This window comes from Macadamia integrifolia, chromosome 7 (assembly GCF_013358625.1).
Source record: "Macadamia integrifolia cultivar HAES 741 chromosome 7, SCU_Mint_v3, whole genome shotgun sequence".
NCBI classification, from domain to species: domain Eukaryota; kingdom Viridiplantae; phylum Streptophyta; class Magnoliopsida; order Proteales; family Proteaceae; genus Macadamia; species Macadamia integrifolia.
The window spans coordinates 23,742,273-23,763,808 of record NC_056563.1 but is presented as its reverse complement, the minus strand read 5'-3'; the positions used below and the strand labels follow the sequence as shown (position 1 = coordinate 23,763,808).

At 37.6% G+C, this 21,536-nt stretch overlaps 1 protein-coding gene across 6 annotated transcripts in view; it reads right to left on the bottom strand.

Moving 5' to 3' along the window:
- Positions 1 to 2,892: 2,892 nt before the first annotated feature.
- The window catches only part of LOC122084639 (lariat debranching enzyme), a 25,289-nt gene continuing 6,645 nt past the window's right edge, over positions 2,893 to 21,536 (bottom strand). Inside the window, exons 3-12 of one of the 6 annotated variants that reach the window (XR_006141961.1) lie at positions 20,041 to 20,198; positions 17,729 to 17,880; positions 17,242 to 17,435; positions 13,038 to 13,220; positions 12,821 to 12,939; positions 12,593 to 12,732; positions 8,061 to 8,180; positions 5,401 to 5,528; positions 3,740 to 3,847; positions 2,893 to 3,092 (exon numbers count right to left, since the gene is read on the bottom strand). Coding sequence is in view for 5 of the 6 variants with exons in the window: in XM_042653044.1 (XP_042508978.1) it covers positions 3,812 to 3,847; positions 5,401 to 5,528; positions 8,061 to 8,180; positions 12,593 to 12,732; positions 12,821 to 12,939; positions 13,038 to 13,220; positions 17,242 to 17,435; positions 17,729 to 17,880; positions 20,041 to 20,214 (1,246 nt within the window). In the remaining variant the exon portion in view is untranslated. Of the gene's footprint in view, positions 3,093 to 3,548; positions 3,848 to 5,400; positions 5,529 to 8,060; positions 8,181 to 12,592; positions 12,733 to 12,820; positions 12,940 to 13,037; positions 13,221 to 17,241; positions 17,436 to 17,728; positions 17,881 to 20,040; positions 20,215 to 20,470; positions 20,520 to 21,536 lie in introns of those variants that run through there. The other 5 variants (XM_042653043.1, XM_042653046.1, XM_042653044.1 and 2 more) reach the window with 5 other exon arrangements.

Here is a 21,536-nt window from a genome sequence, read left to right as displayed (position 1 = left end):
AGGGGGGTTGGGGTGGTGGTGTGGTTGGACTGATTTGAGGAGCGGTTAAAAAACTTTAAGGTTATATGGGTATTTTGGTAAAATAGTGCATATATATATTATATATATATTTATATTCTCTATTAATTGTTATAAATATTTTCTGTAATCTAAAGAGAAGCATGAAGATGAGTTCTTGTAACTCTATTCTCTATTGATGGTGAAGTAGATCTCATTTCACCATGGGCTCAACAATCTTATCGAATCACATGAAGTGGATCTTATCTCGCTATTAGCGACTTCCATTAATTTCTTCATTGTTTTAGGTTTTTCATTTCTACATGACACCACCAAGGGTGGAAATTGATTGTGATAAACTCATTCTTTTCTTCTCTTTTCTATTATTTTTTCAAACGCCAACCCCCTCTTCCTCATTGTCGGCGCTAAATGAAAAAAAGGAGAAGATTCCTCACACCGCCAAAGTGGGTAGAATCTCCCACAGATAACAATTACAACATAGTAAACAATTTCATCAATGAGGAAGCCCACATGCTTAGGAAGAAGAGAGTGTTAATATGGATTCCACATGTTCAGATGTGAGAAGATATGGAAAAGAATCCCCACATTGCCAGCATGGGGATTTTTTTTCTATGAGAAAATAAAAACACAATGTCTTTATGCTAAATACGTGGAGATAAGACATTAGATAATGAATTAAGACAAAACAGATTAATTAAGCTTGACCGCACATATCTTTGCTTTGAAGTGAATTAAGAATGAATGGAAAGAGCACACACAAATTCAACCATTACTTAGTGATTTGACATTTTTTTCCCTGTCCCACTCAAGTGTTTGTTTGACCCAACTCCACAGTTCAATATTTTTGACTTTCTGCTTAGTGGGTAATGGTATTGATTAGCACATGGTTAATTGGAGATGAACTAAATCAAGACAAATAAGAACTAAACAATTTCCAAAAGTAAGATAAGAAAGGAGTACCAAAAGCTATGAATCATTTCCTTATTCTTTACCTCCCACGAGGGATCATGCTAAGGGTCAAAGACGTGGCCTTAATGGTCTTTGCATTGGTTGCATGATTGCCACAACAAAATGAGCACACATTTTAGACCAAGCAATGCAATTTCGTACATTGAGGGATGTGGTGGGCCGCAAATTTTTGCAATCACACTACTTTCGGCCTCTTAATTAACCATATTCCTCTTTCCAATATGCAACCAAGTGGTAATGGGTTCTGCTGATGAGATTTTCCATTTTACATAGGGGTGAGGCGGTCATTTTGTCCTTCCTTGTGTCTGAGTGTAAAAGACACATCCGCCTTCTAGTCTTCTATATCACTCTCAAGCCTTATCCATAAACTTAATGTTACAGTCTAATATCAATCATACGAGTGGCTGATCCCACTTGATTACGAAAGTGAATTGTTGTGGATTGATATGATCTTAAATTCCCTCATCTTGTAAGCCAATTTATTGGGTCTAGTTCTTCTAATGTCCTTCAGTGATATCACAATAGCCGATCCTCGGTCCCAACCCTTGCACAGAAGAGACGATCTGGTGTTAGAATGAAGTTGCTAGGAAAAGGCTCTCTATCACCATGCCAAGACCCTAGAGCAAAGTGGAACCCCTTAGAAAGGGAAACCTGATTTGAAAGCATGATGGAATGTTACATCGGTTACGAAAGTGAGTTGGTGTAACATCCCATTGCCCTCGTCCGCTGCTTTTTCTAAAACTCAGTATTACAATGACTTTTAGGGGGAGGGGGGGTGGAGGTTTGGAGAGAGGATGGGCAATGGTTTTTCTGAGTCATGAGGCTCCCCCAATAATAGGAGGCAAATCATACATTAGATGAACTATATCACCACCGTCCTAATGTCACTATGTGCCGCCTAAAAAACCACACTTTTAGCCACCCTTCAATCAACAAGAAAAACAAAAACCTGGCGGACTATAAGAGGGCAGTCCGAAAATAAGATGACTCAGACTGCATAGAATTTAACTTGTTTGGCTGGTTCGAAAAGAATAGATGAATGAGTTCAAGACCAAATGCTCATACAAGCAATTGCCTCACCAAAATTTTTTTTTGTTAATTTTAATGTGGAGAAAAGTCATAGGAAGGTATCCATACCCCATCAATTTGCCAGAAGGGCTAGAACTGCCACTATTACAAGCACTGTTAGCGGTAGTACTTCCAGTAGTATTTCCTTTTCGATTCAATGAAGTTTCTATGTTTCAATTAAAAAAAAATCTCATTTGGGTTATCGTTTCCCCAATCAGCAGTAAAAACGATAAGAAAATTAAGATGACAACAATGGTTACCACTTTCGATTTATAGATACTGCACCTTGCCTTGCCAACTGGAAAGTAACCCATGCTCCATAGAGTTGCTAGCTAGTATGGAATACAGATCCTTCACAGGATCTCTATCAAAAAATAAACTACAAAATAAAAATGTAAAGAAATGAAATTACTTCAATGGAAGAGCAGTGGATGAAATGCATCAAGGATTAAGTAGCTGGATTAATTTCTGTGTTAAGTGGGACATTCACTTGACAGTGCCTTAAGAATATAAGGCAAAATTCCACCACATTAGGTGCCATCAACATCTAATAACCCTTTTCTGGGTGGAAATGAAAGAGCTCTGGAGCAAGTGGGGAAAATGGCCACATTATCAAGATCAAATGCTCAGAACCTTGAACGAGTATACCATGTTGCACTCACTGACAGACAAGACAGACAGACAGAGACAGAAATGCATAAGACATACAGGAGAGAGAGAGAGTGGATGGTGCTGCAGTTTGTAACTGTCTCTACCAATAAGTTGGAAAAGATCACCCAGGACAATATTTGCATTACTCAGTTACCAGCTTGAAAACCAAATCTCTAGGGAAGATAATTGACACTGAAAATTTTGTATTGGTAACCAACTTGAAATCCAGTAGCATGTTCAAATCCCATCAATGTTACAAAAATACACAGAAAAAAGCAGAGTAGCAATTTTGTAACCAAAATCCAAATTCCAGGTGATGTGCAAGATATAAAGAGATGGAAAGATTCAATCTTCATTTTTCTCAGACTTCCTTGCCTCACTGTGTCCTGGAAAGAGTCCAGTACATATAAATATGGATACATATGGGTGATCCAAATGGAAGCAAAGCTACCACAACTAATTGGATTTTACATCTTAAGTCCTCATAAATAACAAATGTAGCTGTAACCAAGTACTTGCTTTATGTTTGTGTGTAGATGCATGTAGGATGGATATTCAGATAGATTTTTCATCTTACCAACTTTAGAAAATGCAGTTATGAACAGGTAACCAACACTATATGAGCTTTGAAATAATCAGTAGCTCTTAATAACAGCGAGCAGGTTGCCTAGACATGGTGTAATGTACTCATCTCACATTTTAGGGTGGTATGTCATGATACTTCCAGAGTATAAGGTTCTCACTTCCCATTTTACCATGTGCATATTTTCATGAATTCGAGCAATTTTCTAATTTGATATGTTTGCAAAAAATATATACATACCACATTGTATCAAATGTCATTATTTCGAGAAATGTATACTCTTTAATTACTGGAAGGAACTTAGATTGTAAAGATGAATGACAAAGCATAATAATGCCAAAGTGGCAGGGACACTTATATGTATGTCAAAAAATCTCTAGGAATGGGGAAGCAGGAAGTCAAAATCCTTGCTATATCTGTATACCATAGATCAATTGGCAACTAATATACCTTAGCCATGGATTGGTAAAGTTGTATAACAGCCTTACCCATACCGTCCTAGGTGGTGAAGTCCTCTTACCCTTATTGTACAGGGTACAGCTGAGAAACTCCCCTCCCCTACAGGGTAAGCATAAGCAATGTCATTACCCGGCAGATCAACAGGTAAGGCAGGTAAAACAATATTCAACTCAGATTTCATCCACTATCACAAAACATAAATAATTACCAATATAAGATTTTTCCATAACAAATGTGAAAGATATAGAGGAATATTTCCTCTTTCAATCATTTTTTTTTTCCTTTTCCAATCAACGTCAACAAGATGTCCGCTACACAAGCGACTATAAAAAGGTTAATATTGTGATTTCATTTAAAACCTTATATGAGGACGTGTTCTCCTCTCTGGGAAAAACACCAACAGTTCAAGCCAAAACTGCCTTTAAGCCTTAGAAATCCACCCTCACTTCAACCGACCCTTTTTTTTAGTTCTCCATTATGGAGTTCTGTGTGTGTGTGTGTGGCTGAATAAATAATTCTGTAACCTGGTCATGGATAATAGAGCTAAAGTTTCATCAGGAAGGGCAGAATAGAAGCTTAAAATGGGTCTGTCAATGCGGGAAAGAGAACCATAACCCAACCTGTCAAGCCATTATTCTCTTTTTATTATTTATTTACAATAATATTTTCCCCGTTAATTATGATGACAATGGAATTGAATTGAATAATAGTTTCCATATAAATATATATATATATATATATAGAGAGAGAGAGAGAGAGATACAAATGTCACATGGATGCAATCTATTAGGCTATTATTATTATTGATTACTAGAGGAGATGCACATGTAATATTGTACGTCTCCAAGGAAGGGGGAAGAGAGAGAATGAATTATAAGGATAAGATTAGTCTTGGGGCTTGTGTACTTAACTTGGAGAGAGAAAGAAGGGAGGAGGGAGGTATGAGAGGGAGATGTGTTGGATAACTTCATAATAGCACATCGCTTAAGAATTATCTAGGGGGTTGTTTAAGTGGGTAGTTAATAATTAAATTTCAAATTTAACTCTGTTATTTACAATGGCTGCGTACATAAGGACCAGGCCTAGGGACATCAAGATAAAATTAAGAATTGGTTCAGGCTTGACTAAAATGAAATTTAAGGAAACCAAAGAGGAAAAAGCAAAGTGAATCTTCCTCTTTTTTTTTTTTTTCTATAAAAGGGAAAAATGTGTGGGAGGGGGGAATGACTAGATTATTTTAGACAAGGTGCATTTACTTCCTAAAATCCACAACATAAACAGTTAAACACACATTATAATGTTTACATGAGAAAGATAAGTTGGGCTTCCATGCGTAAACGTAGGAAGCAGCTTCTTTTTATATAATACTACAAATTTTTATTTGAGGTGCTTCAAATCTAAAACATAAAGACAGCCCAAAACTGAGATTAGAAAACTAAAACATGTAGCAGACTTTAACATGCATTACACAAGGCTTTTGCTAGCATATACAGGTAAAATGGTAACAAAATCTTAAACTGTCACATGTGACATATTTCAGAACAGTCAAAGCCCAGAACTCAAATGGTTGACATTCCATACCTAAACTGTGGATTCATAGCAACTACCACAGAAAACCACAAAGGGAAACTGAAAATATAGGTTAGCTTTACCCAAATGCAAACTGCACTATCTATTATGCTTCGTATCCACATCATCAATTCTTCAAGTTCTTCCACTTCATCCATGTCATCAATAGCAGCATCCTCAATGTCTTCATCCACAACCCCTTCACTATTATCTGCCATCAGGTTGAACAGAGTAGATCTCAGCCACAAGAAATTCAAAAACTATTAAAAAAAGTGGAGAAAATCTTCAGCAGCAAATTTCTCCTTCCACCTTTACATTATCTGAATCTATTATTGATAAAGCGAAAAAGAATATTAAGGAACAGTCCGTTAGGATGAAATAATTCTAGATTGTTTCACACCCTTCATTCAGGGCACTCAATTGGTAGAGTTCATGATGCGGAAGCATGATTACCACCACTGGATGTGGCTTGACCTTTTATTTTGGACCTTTGATTCGTATTTTGCGCTTTGGACGTATTGCAATAATGTACACTTAGTTGTACAGGATAGTTTTTAAATTTGTTAAATATTTTCCTTTTACGTATTGTCAGAATAGTAGAATAGTATTTTATTAAAGGGACCAACTGATATGTCGTCTACGGGAGTTTAAATTAAATATTAAATAGTAGATGGCATGGAGATCTGTGGGGCCCATTTGTTAACTACCTTCTGCATCTATTGGATGATAGCAATAGGAAGGATACAATTCAACCATCATGTTTTAACATTTTTTAATCTTTTACTTAAACCATGGCCATTCGTTTTGAAAAAATTCCAATTGGAAGGATATGATTCAATAATCATGCTTTAGCCTATTTAAACAATTGATCTGGATGATGGCCATTCATTTAGCACTTTAAATCATGGGAAACAAGATGGCACAGTCAGAGATATAAGATCAAACCATCAAAAGCTTCTGGCATATTCTAATTGGAAGGATAGAGTCAACCATCAAGGTTTCGGCTTCATAAAACTTTTACTTCGATCATGACTATTAATCTAGCATTTTAAATCATGTTCTACCGTTGAGTTAGCAACCCGAAGAATTGTAGTGTGTAGATGTGATTGTAATTAAATAAAAATAAATAAAATAAAGAAATTGCATTGCACAACCCCATCAAAACAGTAAACACGATGGCATGGTCTGACTCCAGATAAGACCGTCAAAATCTTCTAAAGATTCTAATTAAAACGATAGCATTCAACCTCATAGCCTACAATTTTTCGGCTTTCATTTTTTTATCATGATCATTTATTAGCATGTTAAAGCATGATAAGCACGATGGTAAAGTTAGATCTCTGACCAGACGATCAAAAGCACTCGATCATGCAGCCAATCATGTGATGAATGTTAAAATTAATGGTTTCAATTATCATAACTATGGATCTAGTAAAGCTTAGTGGTTGACATAAGTTAAAGATCCAACTCAAAGATTTAAAATTTCTAAAACAGGATGGTATAACCATATCATTCCATTTGAAATATTTCAAAAGCTGTAGAAGAATGGGGCTGTTTGGTCATGTATAGGGGGTATTTTGAACAGATTTTCGATTTCACTTAACTGATGGCATCCAGGTTGAGGCACCCCAAAGTCCCAAACATCGAGTTTCAAAACTTAGAAAACCCCTGGTGTAGTTACCCTAAATGTTAGGTACCTCTAGTGTAATTTCTCCTTATTCTTCTTATTAAACCACCCACATTCTCTTGGGAGGGAAATGCTATGAACACAAGCATTAATGTGCAGCACAAACGGCTGGGAACTCACCTGATCAGTAGTTTCCCATATCCATAACATGGTTCGAAAGCTCACCAAAATTTCAGCAAAATCTCACTTTCACTAATTTTTTTTTGGTCAACATGAAATAATAGGTGAAATTTCAAACATGCAATATTTCACTGAAAATTCACTCATTTTGCTAATTCTGGTCAAAATTCCGCTCATTCTGGTCCAAAAATTGCATTGTTTTCATCAAAATTTCTCGCTCATTTCTCCATTAGCCCCCAAAATGCACAAGCGAAAAACATGGAAAAAATACACTTTCGGATTTCGGAAGTACTGGATTTGACCAAAACGGTGAACCGAAACAAGTTTTTGAACCCTGATCCATAAATAGGTGGTCCCACGCCATTCCACGGATTCATGACACACATTGCTTGTGTCATTGGCACTTTCTTCCCTCGAAAAAAAAATCTTATTGCTGATATTTATCAGTATTATTAAAGTAATAATAAATTATTTTCATTATTGGTGGTTAGGCTTGATTAATCTTCTCCCAATCCTCTATTTTATTTTCCCTCACAATTTCTACCCATGTAAATGAAAAACTAGTATGAGGTAGAGAACATCTTCTGAACTGAAATTTACATTCCAAGAGGTTTATCCAAAAGTATAATTCAAGAAGGCACAACTAATGCTGCAAGACCTTGGGTTTGGTGCCTCTCAGATGGCTTGGGAAATATAACTTTATATTTCTCAGTTTGTTATCTGTACCTAATGATTATCCATTATCCCCCCCCCCTCTCTCACCCACCAAAGATGTTGTATACAATGGCTGCCCCTTCCCATTATTTCTGCATTATATAAGAGAGAATTAAGCATATAGAACACTGACACAATAAAAAAATTGTTTAAAATGAAAACGAAAAGGTTTACAATTACTGATATATCATGAGCAAAGGTAGAGTATAATGGAATATTTACCTCTAGAAATAAATGACACTGGATTTTGGTGTAGTCCACTTGGTTCTAATGTATTGTCAAGAAGATATGGAAGTTCCAGAAATTGCAATAAGGATTCTGTTTGAGGGTTCCGACAATTTCCTGCACAAATAGTATCTGAATTGTCAATTTAATAGCGTGGTTTATGTGTTAGTCCTTTAACTATAAATATGCAATAACAATATGGATTCCATAAAATACATTTAATGAAAGCGATGAAGGAAAACACTTTATTCTCATACCAAAACTGAACATTGGAGATAGTGACGACTAAAATATATATATTAATCTCATTATAGTAGAAATATCATAAAAATCAACAACATAGTTCCAGCTACAATATGAAAATGCCAAACAAACCTATAACTCATTGTTACATCATAAACTGATAATTCCCAATGCACAAAGCTCTATACACCTTTCAACATCCTTTGTTTACACTTATGACAACCATGAAGTATTATTAGAATTTAGGCATCAATCTTTTTAAAACCAGGTGTACAGATGCCACAGTCAAGAAACCTCAAGATAAAGAACCATTAAGTTTTCTTGGGAGAAACTCGAACACTTGAGAACTCCTAGATGATATATCAAATCCTTCCGCACTTGTTCCATCCTTGCATACAGAAAAGACAAGCTCCGTAGTCCATTTACATTATGACAATCCATAGGTTTTGCAATCTTTCATAACTAATTAAATTTTGGGAAATGGTTTACAAAAGCTTTCCAGGTTCCAGCGTGTCAGTGGTGCTAAAAGAGCTATGTAATATTGATGGAGCAGCAAAGGTGCAGGGCCTTGCATTAGTGTTGGACTCTTCAAATCTGAAAGATGGATTCACACACTTGTGCTTTTATATCATCCTATTTCCAAATAAGAATTTTTAATTAAGGTTCATAGCTTGTAGTCTACATAAGTGATGGGAGAGAAGGGAGGGATGCTGGTCCTGGTGATCTTTCATGCCCAAGGTTCGAGATTTTGGTTTTGATCAAATATTTCAAATTTCGACTAAGACATGGCCGAAACCCTGCATGTTTAGGTGGTTTGAGTCATTTGACCATTCCAGTGGTCAAATGGCCATATTTTGGCCCGGAACTTTTGGAAGACCCTAATTAAGCATCTCTGAACTTAATGATATAAAATTGAGCCCAATCAATGACTCCGTAAATTGGTCAATGGTGTCTAACATATATTAAAATAAGCCCCATATTAACCTTCTTTTTTTTCTCTTTTTTTTTTTTTTTTTTTAATGGAAAAATGGGTACACCTTAAGGTTTGAATCTTCAAGAAACCTTGCTCAAATGCAGCAAATGGTTGTTGTAGTCAAGGTTTAAAGTATCGATCGTATTGATATCGAACGATACCAATACGATACAATATGGACCGATACTTTAAACCTATCATATAGTAACCTTTTTAAAGATACCGATAGGATACACGATATGCATCATATTGATACCCACCAATACCGATACAATACAGACCGATATTTTAAACCCTGGTTGTAGTTGTGTTTTAGTAGTCTCCAACACATTGTTCCACTAATAATTTTAAGTATTTGGCCAGACAAAAAAAGTTGGGTTTTCTAACAAAATCCCTCCCATTGTCGAAAACACCGACAGTAAAATGGGTCAAAATTTAGACCCTTTTCGATTGAATTTTGTATTTATAGCGCATGATTGTATCAATTTTCCGAAATGAAACGATACCTCCCACTGAAACAGATATTTAGATATTTTTCAACCAAAATGTCTAAATTTCAGTTGAAACTTGGTATACCTACAAGGTCAAATAGCATTTCATTTTGACACTAGTCGAAACCGAAATAATTTGCAAAATCTTGGTCATAATCCACAAACCAAGAGCTGAATTGAAAAACGGCAGAATTTCTGCCCCCTCTCATCCTTTATCTTCTTCTCTCCCATACCCACTCTTCTCCCTTAACCACCACACCATCCCCCCCCCCCCCCCAAAAAAAAAGATTCAGGAAAGAGAAATCCTGCACAAGTCAGTGGCACACCTGTGTCAAACCCATGCCAAACACACACGCATGCAATTCTGTAGGGGGGCGAATCTAGATAACATGGTATTAGAATTAGTAGAGAACACATTGGAATTAAGAAGACTATTTTACCCTTATGATATCTTTTACCTAAAAGATCCTAAGTCAATGACCATTTTACCCTTATTAAATCTTCAACCCTAATATCCCAAACTTGTCAACTCTAACTGTTGCCCCCTTCAACTTCGCCGCCGTCTCTGTTCACGGCAGCCGGTGAGCAATCTTGAGGGCAAAATCAAAGAAGCCTTCGAGTCTGCCAAGACAGTTGAAGAAATCCTCAAAGCTTTTGAAGTCATAGTTTTTGCTTTTGATGAGGGAGGGATTGATCTGGCTTGCTTGAAAGTAAGCCCTGCATTCGACCAAGAAGGTGAGTTCTTTGTGAAAGCTCTGGCTTTTGGAAATAGAGCTTTGAATATCTTGGAAAGTGGCAGTAATGCTTCTTCTCTGGTAATTGCTATGACTTTAAATTTGAAGGGTTATGCTAACTATAAACTGACGAGGTTTAATGACAGCTTAGGGTATCTAGATAGATCTAATAGGATACTGGAAAAGTTGGAAGAACATGACTTCAATGCTGATGATATCAGTCCTGTTCTTCATGTGGTTCAGCATCAATTGGCTAATACGAATTTTGCAATGGTGAGAATAAAGGAAGCTCTTGTCAATCTTCGGCAGTCTTTGGAACTGAAAGAGAAAGCTCTACAGCTGGAAAGCATGGTGCTTGCTATGGCTAATCAGGATTTAGCAGAAAAATGTGTCAGTTTTTTATTTTAAAGAAGCTTTGCGTTTTTGTTTGAAGGCAATAGAGATACATAATGACCTCTTCAACGGCCTGATTCATTGAAGACCAACGTCGAACGATTGTGAGGTGATTAGCCACAATAGTGAAGTAGGGTTTGTAAGGAGAATAAGACGGCAAGATGATAGGATTGATCTCGAGCGTTCCATTTTGGAGCAATCAAAGCTGAATCCTTCCCTGTGAGTAATTAGTATTCGGCAGCCAAGAAAAAAGATTTGTCGCCGACCGCCGTGAATAAAGACGGAAAAGTTGAAGGGGGCAGCGGCTAGGGTTCAAGACCAAGTTTAGGATTTTAGGGTTGAAGATGTAATAAGGGTAAAATGGTCATTGATTTAGGATCTTTTAGTTAAAGATATCATAAGGGTAAAATAGTCTTTTCAATTTCAAAACTAAACACCTCACTCACGGTGTTACTGGGCTGGACTTATTTGTAATAAATGAAACACGAGGGGGGTGGATGTAACAAGAGCAAACTCAAAGGGAGGTGGATGTAAATTTTCCTAAAATTTAAAATAAAATATAATGTATAGGTTTGATGCTTGTGAGGTTACCAAAGTTTTCAAGATCTAATTCACAAGAACTACAGGCCTCCAATTTATAAAATAACAAAAAATAAAATCTAAGACAGCTACTAATACCTAACTTTTCATACAATATACAAAATGTCAACCACTGGGTTTGTAAGGCTAGGAAAATACAATGCGCACTGGATTCAATGAGGTGTACTTCCAATGCAATATAATTTTACTTTTATGAGATGGAACTCAGTCATGTATAACAAACTCAAAGTTTGTAACAAACTGGAACTGGGTTCCCTAGGTTTGGGCAAATGAATGGCAGGCCTACTCAATTCCATTTATAAGGAGCAAAAACCTTTTTGTATGAGAATTGAGTGAACCCTCTCAATTGGGTTAGTTCTCTTTCCAAACAATTTTTTGTTTCATTCCCCAATTATTCAGTCACTAGAATTATTGCCTTATCAATGAAGTTTGTATTAAATATCACCATCAAAGATTAGTACGAACATTGACAAACCAGTTTAATAGTTAGAATATCAAAGAAAGCTCTAACTGAAGAAAATAATTCTAATTCCAAAATAGCTCAAAATTTTTAATTGGGAATAGAAAGATAGCTTTCCCCAAACATGATCAATAAAAATACTCTTAGGCTTAAAACTGAATAAGCAGACACACTTAATGCAGTTATATGCAGCACGGATCCATTTAGCCGGCCCCATTAAGTTGGGATAAGGCTGAGTTTGTTGTAGTTGTTGTTGTTGATGTTGTTGTATGCAGCATCTGATTCAATAAGCACTATTTTGCAATGTCACCCATAAGCTTACTAGTTTAATAATGGAGCTCTGTTCAGGCTGGGCAATTGCTTATGAAGACCTCGATTGGTTCTGTTTAGGAGCTTCTGAACTGAATATAGCCCGGCGAGGTTGATTTGATTGTTTCCCAAGTTGACTAGATAAATTTTTATTTCTATTATTGTCAATAATAATATATTTTGTGTTCTTAACCCTCCCCCCCCCCCCCTTTTTTCAATGATCTTAGCCATCATAAATTCATGTAGCATCCATGACAAACTCCACATTTATAGTTTTGTACATATTATCTCTTAAATACAAAGGGAAATCAAGTCTCAAACATTACCAGATAAGGAACCTTCCATGATTGATTGAAAAGGATCATATGAAGGTACTGTCCGTATAAAATCAAAAGGCCTGCTCCCTCGTGCTTTTAGCCTACTTCTGACCCATTGAAGACAATCTTGCGAGTCAAGCTGCACACCCCTACATCCAAGCATGTAGATTCACATATTACTAAGAGCAAGAACATCCAAAAAGTTTCATATAAGGAGTATCTTAGCGATGCACACACCCCAACTGCATGCACTTCCGGGTTAAAGGAAAGATACAATTGAATTTCCGTGTTATTGCCATCCATTCTTCGTCGTAATGAATCTCGTAAGGTCCTGGCTCCGATTCAATTTCAACAATCTAGATATTAAATCAATGACAAAACTGAAAGGAATTAGCTTCCAGAGGCAATAACTGCAAATATCCAACAGAAAACAAACAAATACAAGGAATAATACCTGCAAAAATTTGCGCCCAGGGAGGCACTTATCAAGTGCGAGAAATTTTGTTACTGCACCACCCTCCCCATGTTGAACAAGAGCTGCAAACTTGCAGTGAAGATGAGCTGAAAACCAGTATGGTGGTTTCAATTTGTCAAGCAATTCTGCAGCAGCCTTGCTTCCTAGTGTTCTTTCCTGAATCTGAAAGCACAGCAAATATAAGGCATATTAAGGGGATGATAAGATAACTCATCTTGCAATTATGACCAGTCTGTATACAGATGCAAACACAAGAACAAAGCCTAGGACATAAGTCATATTAAGTTTCTAATTTTGTTACTAACAAACCATGGGTTACTTAATGAGTTACTTAGTGATTAAGACAGATATTCAATAGAAGTTTCAAATTTTGTTACTACATATTTTGCATGTAATACAATGGACCTCTAGAAAGATTCCATTCTAGTTTCTAGTTTATTTGCTTTCTAATTTCCATGTAATAGCTAAGGATCCTTTCCAGAAGGACTCCTTTTTAGTGTTTGCTAGGCAACCAAGTAGCAAGCAGAGTTTCTATTATTGTAATCAGTTCATTAGTTATTATAAATAAAGAGCAAAGGGCATTAGCCAACAGATTTGATGTTTGAGAAAACTATGCTCTATGTGAGTGTGTGCTGCTGGGGTCATTCATCAGCTGTCCTATGTGGTGAAGCTTAGGATTGGGATTGGAGGTGAATCCCTTACCACAGGTCAGTGGTGGTGAAGCACTGGTAAATCTCCCCTTCCATTTTCTTCTTCTTCTTTTTCTTTTATGTTTTTTCTGCCAGTCACTGTTCCAGCGATAATCCAGCAGCAAGAACTCTCATCGTGGTCCACCCCTATGTGATCTCTAACCTTTTCCTTTGAGTTTGTTTAATTCCTAACACCGTTACTTTAAGTTCTCTTAGGTTCTCTTTTTTTTTTTTCCAGCACTGTTACATGTCTGTGACTTACTATTGAACAGCAACATGGTCTAAAGTCTAAATTGTAGTCAACAGATTCTGAGAATTAGACAGTTCACTTGGACTGAAATTAAACAATGTTACTTTCCTCCCATATTACTCCATTCAACCCAAACAGAATGCTCATTGGATGGTTGGATTATGAGTTATATCAGTTTTCTTGACTTGCTATTTTTCTGATTTCTATACTTTCTATTTCTGTCCATCCGACCATTAAACTCTCTTTGATATCTCTACCACTAACCACCACCATAGATCCTCTAGAATATATTGGTTTCATCTTCATTGAGTTCCTAGTTTGCAAGTGCTGTTCAATTTAAGCTTCTGCTGTGTTTTAGGTTTACTGGGATTCTGGTTTCTCATACATTTGCTATTGTTTGTTACTTCAGCCTAATATTTGGGTAGGTCACATAGTTTCCTCGTTAAGTTGGTTTCCTAGTTTGTCTAGTTTCCTTATTAGATTAATTTTTTTCTTTAAATATTCTTGTAATACATTGGAGAAGTTAGTATAACATGGAATAGAAATTGGTTGACTGTTGCCTGTGTGGGTTGTGTTTGTTCTCTCTTCCCTCTCTTCCGTTCCCCAGTGAGATCATTATCTCCTTTTCTTCTTCTTCTTCTTCTTCTTCTTCTTCTTTCTATCTATTGTTTTCCGTTACTGTTCTTTTCTCTATTTCTGGGCGGTACCCACAGTCCAAATAAGAGTGGATCGAACTAATGCAGAAGTAGGTTACAAGTAAACTACCCCCAACAGATTATAACCCCAAACAAGACAAGTTCAGACTTCAAAACTAACTTTAGAATCCCCAGAGATAGACTAGGATCAGAAAGAAAGTAAACCAGAAATAACCCCACCAAGTACAAGCAAAACAACTCCCAAAAAACAGAAAAAAACTCAGACAAGAGGAGAGAGAAAGTGACCTGCGAGGGATCAAGAGAGAGAGACAGGCGGCTGTACTTGTGGAGCTCAGAATTGGTTGCAATTCTGATCGATGGTAGGTCCCAACAAGGGTACAAAAACCGCCAAAGATGAAAAGCTTCTGCCGGCTGGTTTGTGAGATACCCCCTTTCTTGATTTCAGACCTAAGAGAGAAAACTGAGAGAAACCTTCAAAAACTGTAGTAGGGCCGCTTGGGCAGTAACAAGAAGAGGATCGAGTGATACTTGGGTGGCTGTGAACACCCCTTGAAAAGGCCAGGCAAATCAGAGATCAATTGGGGAAGGGGAAGGTAGGGGAGATCGATCTCTCTCCTAATTCCTCCATGGGTGCTGGTCGGTTCTGACTTTGAGGATCTGAACAGGTCTGATTCTGTAACAACAGTAAGTAGTAACAGCAGGTAATAACAGCAGCAGAAAACAGAGAATATGAAAGAAAAGAAACAAGACAAGTGTGGGTGGGATTGGCTATCTAGGCCCGGGCATCTCACCACAGCTATCCCGGCTGTTTAAGCAATTGACTGCATTCATTCATATTCAAATCTGAGAATTGAGAGTACATGGGCTCCTCTATATATAGAAGGCAGATTAGCTAATAGCAGTCATACCATAACTAGGAGCTAGACTCCAAGTAGAACTAGACATTACATAATAGGAGTTGAACCCCAAATAGGACTAGACTAGAACCCCAATTGGAGTAGGTAACTAACTAGTCATTCACTAATAGCCACTAATGGGCATATTACAATCGATGGGCCCAATGGGCCTTATTAATTTAACTAATAACTTAATGATATAAGTGAGAAATCGATGGGCCCAATGAGCCCCTATTTTCCAATGAAATAACTCAATGTATTCCTAGCCACTAAAGTGACCTTAAGTGGGCTGTAAGTGGAGATCGATTAGCCCACTTTGGGCTGGCCCCTCCTCCTGTGGCAGCCCATGATGGATGTGGATCTACATCACGAACTCTATCGGTTCTGCTCCTGTCACCTTGAGAATTTTATATGCTGGTTACATCTTGCACGACTTGTGAGTTCCATGTTAAGTTCCTATTCCAGTTTGTGATTACCGCCAGAGCTGAGCTCAGTCCCTTCTGGTTCCTTTGCTGTTGGCTGTTCCGATCCATGACCATGTGAGAGAGTTTGAAGGTCTCAATCTCTGATGTTTTTTCTGGTTATGTCTTGATGTAAGAGAAACTTCCCTCCCCCACGATCAAGGTTGTCAAACCATTGCCTAGGCACCCTAGCCACTTTTTTGTATGGGCACCTAGTTGGTGTCACTTTAATGTTTTACCCTCCTCGACCGCCTTGGTTGACCTAGCGCTTTGACAACTATGCCCACGATATTCTACCTCTTTAACGTTATACCCTCACTTTCCAATCCCAATCTCATCCTCCCCTATTGTCATTAACCCCTTTTGTCCTTTAATTTGTTCTGCTTCCAAATCTGTCCCTAAACTATAATTCCTAATACCTTTAATGTCCTCTCTCCTTTACTACCAGTAAAACTATGGAAAATCTGGTTTATGACAAATTCGTCATTCCCTTCTAGTTCTTGGACTTTTGTTGAATCGGGTGGGCCCATAGCAAACCCAAATAGGACTTGTGACCCGCATTCCGCATCACAAGACTTCAAATAATGACCAAACAGTATTTGACTTCTTTCCCGAAATGCAGAAAGATGCTACATTGTTTAGATCCATTAATTCTATTGGCTCATTCATCACTATTGTACAAGAAAGTCCTGCCAGCGCAGCCATAAATCCATCCGTCCACCACACTCACACAAAAATCTTATACAAATATCTAAACATTGTTGTCATTGATACGTAGACCCTGGAGATAATCTTTGAAAAACTTTGAATGGCCAGGAAACACCAATAGAACTAATCATTTTCTCTAGGAAAGATATTCCTAACCACCCCCCCCCCAAAAAAAAAGCTTTCATAAAAGTTTTTTGAAGTGCAAAATGTTTAATGGGTGGCTATATAAGAACAATAGGCTGTCTGTCTCATCTACCAGCCCCTTTCCCTGTGCTGAAAATAGGTTTCCTGCTTCATTTACAGTACAGAGAATCAGAAGCTATTTTCGAGAAAGAAGAAACAAAGTCATGTGCATAATGATCAAAATCATGTCTACTGACATCTTAATTCTTAAACAAAAGTAATACAAAGCAATGGTATGTTGCAGCAATTTAACCAGATGAAACCAGTCATTCTTTCCATAGAAACATGCTATTTTATGCTTTTGCCCTCTTGAATGTTATGCCCACACACACACAATTACCTCTTTCTCAAAAAAGGGTTTGCGTCGAACAAGTTCCTTCCAGTTTCCGAAGTCAGTGATACCAAGAGGCCAATCATGGGAAAGAAAAATATCAATTGGTTCCTCAACTTGCATGAGCTTGAGGACATCGTACTCACGCACATGGTAGATAGACCGGATATCACTTTCATTATAAGGAGGCCTCTCGTAGTGTCCTGCTCATAAAACAACTCACATACTTTGATACCCCAAAGACGGATAAACTACTTACAATAGCCACATTCTATTTGTCTCAGTGGTTGAATAGCATATAATGTAACACTAAACCATTTGAAGTTTATCTTTAATTGCTACCCAGTTTTTCCAGCAAAATTCACAAACAATATGAACGGACAAATGACACAGAAGGCGGTACAAAACCCCAGATATGAGAATCTAATGTGTCAAAGAGAACTACATAGCAGAGCATTGAAAAGGGTTCAAATAGCTTAGTCAGAGTTTAACTTGCCTAATTGGTAATGTCGTGCATTATAAATTCCAGAAAGACCACCGATTCGAATGTTGCCAAACTTAATCACTCCACCAAACCCCAAAAAATATATATTAGGCGCTGCCCATCCTCCATAGTATCTGGAAAGGCAGCCAAAAAGTAATACTGATCTGCATAAGCAGTAAACCAGAATAAAGTAACACCAGATTTTGGAAGGCTAAATATCTTGTCCAAACCACTTTTCACTATTGGCCTCAACAATACCAGCAGAAGATTAACCACATGAAAAGAACAAACCCCCTCAAAGATTACTTCACCATACAAAACAGATATAATTATTTCCGATGAACTAGATGAAAAATAGCACAGGAAGATGAAATAAACAACTGAGAAAGTGTGTACAGTGTTGAACTGTAGTACTATGATCTGAGAATGTCACACGAGATTGAGAATTCTATTAACGAGTAACATGAGGTGATTGGAAGGCATTCTATGCTTTGCATGGCCCATGAAAAAACTATACACAACAAAAGTTTTTTTTTGTTTGGGGGGGGGGGGGGGGGGGAAGAGCTAACCAAAACTTAACTTCCAACTCCTACTAATGTCAACAGCAATACCCCAAAAAAATTAGCGACTGAGGCCCAGAAGATGCCACAATATCTTTAGCTCTTCCATCCAAAAGATCGATTTAATTTTAAATTGGAGGATAGAACTGGGACAATGAAAGTTCAGAAACATGGTATGAGCTCTTTGTGTTAATTATTTATCTGGAAGGGATGAAGAAGCTGATTTGGCAGAATTTTTTCCTTTGTGATGGGGTTTTGAAATCTGGGGTTAACTTCAAATAAAATCTAGCCTGAGTTGCCTTATGCACTATCTATTTATGAATACCATAAGCTTGCAACAGTATTCCCGACGTTTGAGACAAACAAACACTCAGACATTTTACTTTGCCAATTTCTTTTTGACAACAGCAACGCAGCACTATCCCAACTAAATGGGGTCAGCTACATGGATCCTTGCAAAGACAAAATATTAATAATAATAGTGAAAAAAGAGAGAACACAGCAAAACAACTCAGTAAAATGACTAAAATCCCACTTAAATGGGATCGGCTACATGGATCCTTGCCCTCAAAACAGCTCTATTTGAGGTCATACTTGAGACAAGGCCTAAACTATACATGATTTTCCTCACTACTTCTCCTATGGTCATTTTAGGCTTGCCCCTAGCTCTTTTTAAGAGAAAAAAATCTGAATCAGATCACTCCTTACTGGTGCATCCCAAGGCCTCCGTTGAACGTGGCCATGCCACCTCAAACGACTTTCTCAAAGCTTAGCACAAATCGGGGCAACTCCCAAATCAGTTATAATATGACCATTCCTTACTTTATCCTTCCTACTTTTGCCGCACATCCATCTCAACATCCTCATTTCTGCTACTCTTAGATTTATTTACATGACGCTACTTAACCGCCCAACATTCAGCCTCATACATTATAGCCGGTCAAACAACTGTCCTAAATATTTTTCCTTTGCCGATTTCTTTTTTAATATTCCTAAGGACAAATTTTCCTTCACCGGTGGCTGAATGATGGGACGGTCCAGATGTGACCCCCATCACTTCCCACCTCTCTCCCCCCTCCCCATTGTAAATGGTCATGCTGGGCCACGGTGAATGCGTACTGTGGCCTTAGGAAAACTCAGTCCTATTGCTAAATCAAACAAATGATGAAAACTTTTTAGGGGTAAAAATTTCCATTGAAAAATTTACCTTCATTTATAAGGAAGGACTGAGGGCGGACCTTGGTGCAACGGCAAGTTTGCTCCATTGTAACCAAGTGGTCATGGGTTCAAGTCAGAAAATAGCCTTCTCTGCGAAGGGGCAAGGCTGCGTAAATTTTGACCCTCCCCAGACCCCGCAGTATTGGGAGCCTCGTGCATTGGGTATGCCCTTTTTTACAAGGAAGGACCAAAGAAAAATGTACAACATCAAACATCAGATTTTTGGATTCATGGAAAGCGTAGAATCCGTGCCATCATCATTTTACTTTTACACACGCCATTTCTAGCATTTCTCTTCATGTTTATGTGGCTTTAGCCTACAAAGTTTATGTTCATTGCCAACGTGAGACGACCCTCCTTTTGTCTCAGGACTAGGAAATGGCAATGCAAAAACAATGTAACACGATTTACCCTGTATGGTTGGATAAAAACAGTTAAGCAACTAAAATCAGAAACAGATAAAAAAAAAATGCATCCCAAGGATCTACCTTCTTCTAGAAAAAAAAAAATCTTTGGATATAACAAAGATGTTTGTAAGTAACTCACAGTTCCCAAAGATAATTGGATGCTTCATGATTCCCACCAATGAAAATAGTTGGAAAGGGAGCAACTTCCTGTCCTGAGTAGTACTTCCAAAACGAGTTCATGCTCCTATATTTGGGTGGGACATTTACGCTATGCAAATCCTTCTCATTTCTAACAGCCTGCTTGAACAAATAACTACCTTATAAGAAGTAAAAAGACTTAAAGTTGGAACTGAATCTCAAAACTGAACCCAAGTACATTAATAACAAAATACAATGAAAATGAGAGCAGAGAATAATATTGCTTCAAGGGATTCATAAGATGCTAAGAACCAGTCAAATATCGAATGTTTTGCATGGAATTAATATCATCAAAGAAAATACAAATAGCTTAACCAAAAAAATCAATAAAAGATTTAAAAATAAATTATTACACATAAAAATTGTATTACCTACAAAGATGGTCAAATAAAGTACTATCGCTCCTTCAGAACATGACTCCTGCACATGTGATTCCACTAACTTATCACCTGGAACTACAGAATTGAAGGAAGTATGACTACTCCAGTGAACGCCAACCTTATGACAACAAAAGCATATAATAATACAGCAGCATGAACTAAGTTAGCACCATATTTTCTGATTGCAAAATCAGACTCCCCAAATTGCATCATATTCCAACTTTGGTCTCCATATCCATGCAACACTAGATATGCTGCTCATTGTTAGTGCCTGAAGGTTCCCACTTCGCTGGACGCAGTGCAGAAAAGCACAGGCAAAATCATAAATTCTAACCAAGGGTATTTTGGTCATTTCCTCAGGACTCACTTATGGTCTCTCCCACAACACCTCAATTTGATAAGTAGAGAAGGGACAAATCTAGGAGTTGATGAGTTTGATCCAAAACCTTTCATAAACAAAGCCCCTGAAAACTTACCATATCTCCGTATAGGCCCACGAACATGCCCAAAGCAACACGATAGAAGAGTTCGCTCCACCGCGGAAGATCCTCGAACCTACCACGACCACCATCCGCGGCCTATTTTCGTTCTCTTCCCTGCCCGAGAAGGTGGATCAAAGAAAGGTAGCTTGCTTCTCTCCTAGACTGATGGCGGCTTATGTAGTGGTCGGCCTTCCTACCAGAATGCCTCCTTGGTCGAAGAGCCAAGCCAGCGCAGGCAAGGTATATCCTTGTGCGAAGGACTGAAAACATGTCCAAGATCAAGCCATTATTTAGCCCATTCCACCTCAACCTGTTGCTGAGAATTATCAATTAATCTCCAGATTAAGAATGTTATAAAACTACCCATAGTTTAATAGTTGTATGCGAACTTGTATTTGTTAGGCTTTATTTGCTTAGGAAGGCCATCTCTAGAGATTTCAGCTTTCAAGTATCACCGGGCAGATGGTTTCTCAATCAATTCAATTAAGCAGGCTATAAACACGTTACAGAAGTTATGTAAGCAACCGGAAGTTTGGAACCTATAAATGGGTGCTTTTAAGGTTTCTTTTATTTTA